Source organism: Lactuca virosa, chromosome 9 (genome assembly GCF_052849685.1).
Source record: "Lactuca virosa cultivar CGN04683 chromosome 9, Lactuca_virosa_CGN04683_v6, whole genome shotgun sequence".
Taxonomy (NCBI): domain Eukaryota; kingdom Viridiplantae; phylum Streptophyta; class Magnoliopsida; order Asterales; family Asteraceae; genus Lactuca; species Lactuca virosa.
In genome coordinates this window covers 222724413-222727893 of record NC_136434.1, presented here as the reverse complement: position 1 = coordinate 222727893, position 3481 = coordinate 222724413, and the positions used below count along the sequence as shown (strand labels likewise).

The 3481-nt window shown below is 34.8% G+C and overlaps 1 protein-coding gene across 1 annotated transcript; it reads left to right on the top strand.

Moving 5' to 3' along the window:
* Positions 1 to 2145: 2145 nt before the first annotated feature.
* On the top strand, positions 2146 to 2580 carry LOC145140346 (Chaperone DnaJ-domain superfamily protein). Its single transcript, XM_079073865.1, has one exon. The coding sequence runs from the start codon at positions 2146 to 2148 to the stop codon at positions 2578 to 2580; it is 435 nt and encodes a 144-aa protein (XP_078929991.1).
* Positions 2581 to 3481: the final 901 nt, after the last annotated feature.

Genomic DNA, 3481 nt, shown 5'->3' with positions numbered 1-3481 from the left:
AGGCAAGATATGTTGTAGATAACATTTATAGGCTCAAAAATCATTAACATTAAAAATTTGTCAAATAAATTTTGCTATAGTGACAAGTTTTTCTGCTGTAATAAATTAATTATGTGTAAAGCATGTTTTTACTGTAATTAACTAATCATGTGTATACTGTTTTTTGATAATCTTATAAATGGTAACTCATATTTGCTAGAACAAATTTCTATGATAACGTTTGTAAAGAAAATATGAGAAAAATTCAAGATAACTCCATAAATATTAAATTTAAAATTAATGACATTTTCATATTCGTTCAATTTCAACATGTTGGTGAATGATGGCGTGGATGATGGCCAAGTTAAATTTCAAGTGAGTATTAAGAACCAATAACTATCAAATACAATAAATCTTGGCTTTTTGTATTATGTTAGAAAATATAAAAGAAACTAATGATCATGTTGTTATTTCATACACACATTTCATCTAATGTCTCGAGGGCACAACATTGATTATGGGTTTTGTGGTATGTTTTAGAAATTTAATACTATAAAATTTCAAGATTAAAAAAATTATTATGGAATAAAAAGAGTTTTATTTAAATTTTTTATTTTGTATTTAAATTTGTTTTTATTATGTGAACTATTATTATAGAGGTTGCAGATGCATGCATCCATCGAGAGTAGACTAGGAAGTCATGAACCTTGTTAATTAATAAGATTAGACAAGAATTGTCATTTGTCCATGAGTTTGAAGATTTTTACTTTATTCAAGCTTTTTCAATATATTTTGTTAGCTTGTTTTATTATTATTTTCTTAAAAACTTGTTTAGCGGACGTTTGAAGTCAAGTTGACGTGACATGTTTGTTCTTGGACACTTTGAATCAAATGTATCGATTTTTTGTTTTATAAGTGAAATCTAATATTTTTCGTTATCATTGTAAAATTAAATAGGTTTTAATTTATAGCAACCCAATCTAGTAGTTATCGTCTTTTCATGTGATCATGTTTTTGGGTCTTTAACAATAAATAATTATTGACCATATTTTTTTGTTACTGTAGTCATTAATAGTGTAACCAAAATCAGTTAGCTTTTTATTATGCTCACTAAACAGGTTACTGATCAGTGACAGAATGAATCGTCACATATAGTGACCACTACATATACTTTAGTTACTACACTATTTAGTGGCCACTTATACATTTTGGTCTCTAATAAATTTAGTGACGGACCTAGTGAAGAAAAGTAAACACCAAAATTTTGGTTACTAATCATTTTAGTAACTGCTCTTCTACAGTGACCATATCATTTTAGTCACTAACTTGGATCTTTCTTGTATTGTTTTTTAAGAGCGTTACATCTGAAAAAATCTCATATTTTATCGAAGTCCGAATAAACACAAATCATTGGAGATACCATTGTATACAAATCGAATATTGGTTTATCAAAAGTTCTAGAGATACCATATATTGTATATACTTAGTGAATATAGTTGAATTTGTGTACCACCTTCAAAGTGCATTAGTGGTCCTTAGTATTTAAACACTTCCAAAATAAAATATTCTTAAGTTCAAATCCCATAAAGTTCAACTTTTTGATGCACCTCCTTTCGTAGAAAACAATTTAGTTGATTGTGACTATGGTTTTCGCTTTTGGTCACAGTATATATATTCAAGTGCACACCGATAGGAAAATATCAAAAACATTGCCATGTTGGAACTTAGCTGAAAAAATGGGAAAAATGAAGTTGATATTAAAAAGTGGAGGAGAAAGAAAGTCTTCACGCTTTCTAGAAGAACTTACCTATTCTGGTGCACCAAAAGCTACGGACCCACGTCGAAAGCCTGGCTCTTTTTACGCGGCTCGGCTCACTGGTACTGTCACAGTCTTCTAGAAACAACAACCCTAAACATACAGCCGGAAGAAACGGCTGGCGACCCCATCAAGACCCGCAACACGCAACCAGAAAGAGACCTACTGCTGACCGTTGTCCTTTTGTATAAATAACAACACCCTGCGAAAGTCTTAAATTGATTCAAACCATTCTTGAAACTCTGAACCTTAAAACCCTACACTATTCTTCGATTTCTATCAGTAAAGTGATCTCCGTCGGTATGATTGGCAATCTCACTACCCCGCTCAGAGGAACGACTCTCGGATTCATGAATGATGCGCGGTTATCACCGGTTGTTTCAACCGGAAAAGTGCATTTCCGATGTCACAAGGGTTGTACTTGTAAGGTCTTGCTTCATGCAACAGAGGCTGACCAGGTCGTTGATTCGACGTGCAGAAGATGTTCCAGTTTATACGAAGTCCTAAGAGTCAAACGTAACGCGACGCCTATCGAGATCAAGGCTGCATATCGCAGTTTAGCGAAGATTTACCATCCTGATACTTCGGATCTGAAGCAACATGACAATGGAAACTTTATCGAGATTCACAATGCTTATGCCACGTTATATGATCCTGCGGAGCGAGCGATGTATGATATGAAGTTGAACACTGGACTAGGACGGCGTTCGGGGTCGTTCACGGCCGGCGGAAAGAGGCGGGGTGTGTACACCTCCCGGCGATGGGAGACCGATCAGTGTTGGTAGATTTTCTTTTTTAAGATACGAAACAATTATTGAAAATTTGAGCAAAAAAGACCATGTTATATGAGATATACACCCTCTACTTCCGGCATCGTCTTTCACCAGCAATCCTTTTTTCATTGCGTGCTTTATGATCGGTGTTAATATAGTTGATTATCTTAATGCAACTTTGTTATGAATTAAAATACGATTGTTCTTAAGATTTACATACTCACTCATCCAATGAATGAGTTGCAACTACATGTGATTTATTGGATGAGTGACCGGTTTAATAAGTTATGGTTTTATGCTAAAATCTGGACCGGAGAGAAACCGGCCGGTTTTCGTGTATATCGGCCGGTTGAACCGTGCATTGAATCGGCCAAAAGCGGGGAAGATAGGTGTTGGACTAATGTTTGGGCCAAAATATAGAGTATGGACCAATGTTTTAGCCCACTACTACAGCCTACGACACAGTTGGACTCAATGTTACGCAGCAGGAGCAGCAAGTCGAACTCTATGATAGACGTAATCAATAGACCACGTCTCCTAAGTCTTATATTGTCGTCGACCATTACTTCGTCGGCTCGTCCTCCACAACCACAACCCACATGCAGCGTCTTCCACAACCACAACCCACAAGTAAGCATCGATCACGTGTTTGTCTTTTTGAGTTCAAGAACAAGTACTGAAATCTTCTGCTTAGTTTTTCAATTTAAGTTCAATATATAATCATGACAAGTTCAATTGGTGTTTGCTTTCTCAATTTGATTTCTTAATTTTAATTTCAGTTTTGTTTCGGCTATGTTGGATTGTAATTTTTCTGTTATTATAGACTTATGTTCCATTGTTCCTGTGGTTCTGATTTTGAAATTAATCTATGACTTTATAATATCGTTCAATATTGGAATCGAAAGTCAAAGTA

Bases quoted from the DNA above. Each gene is read 5' to 3' on its own strand.
- LOC145140346 (XM_079073865.1), top strand. From the start codon at position 2,146: ATGAATGATGCGCGGTTATCACCGGTTGTTTCAACCGGAAAAGTGCAT.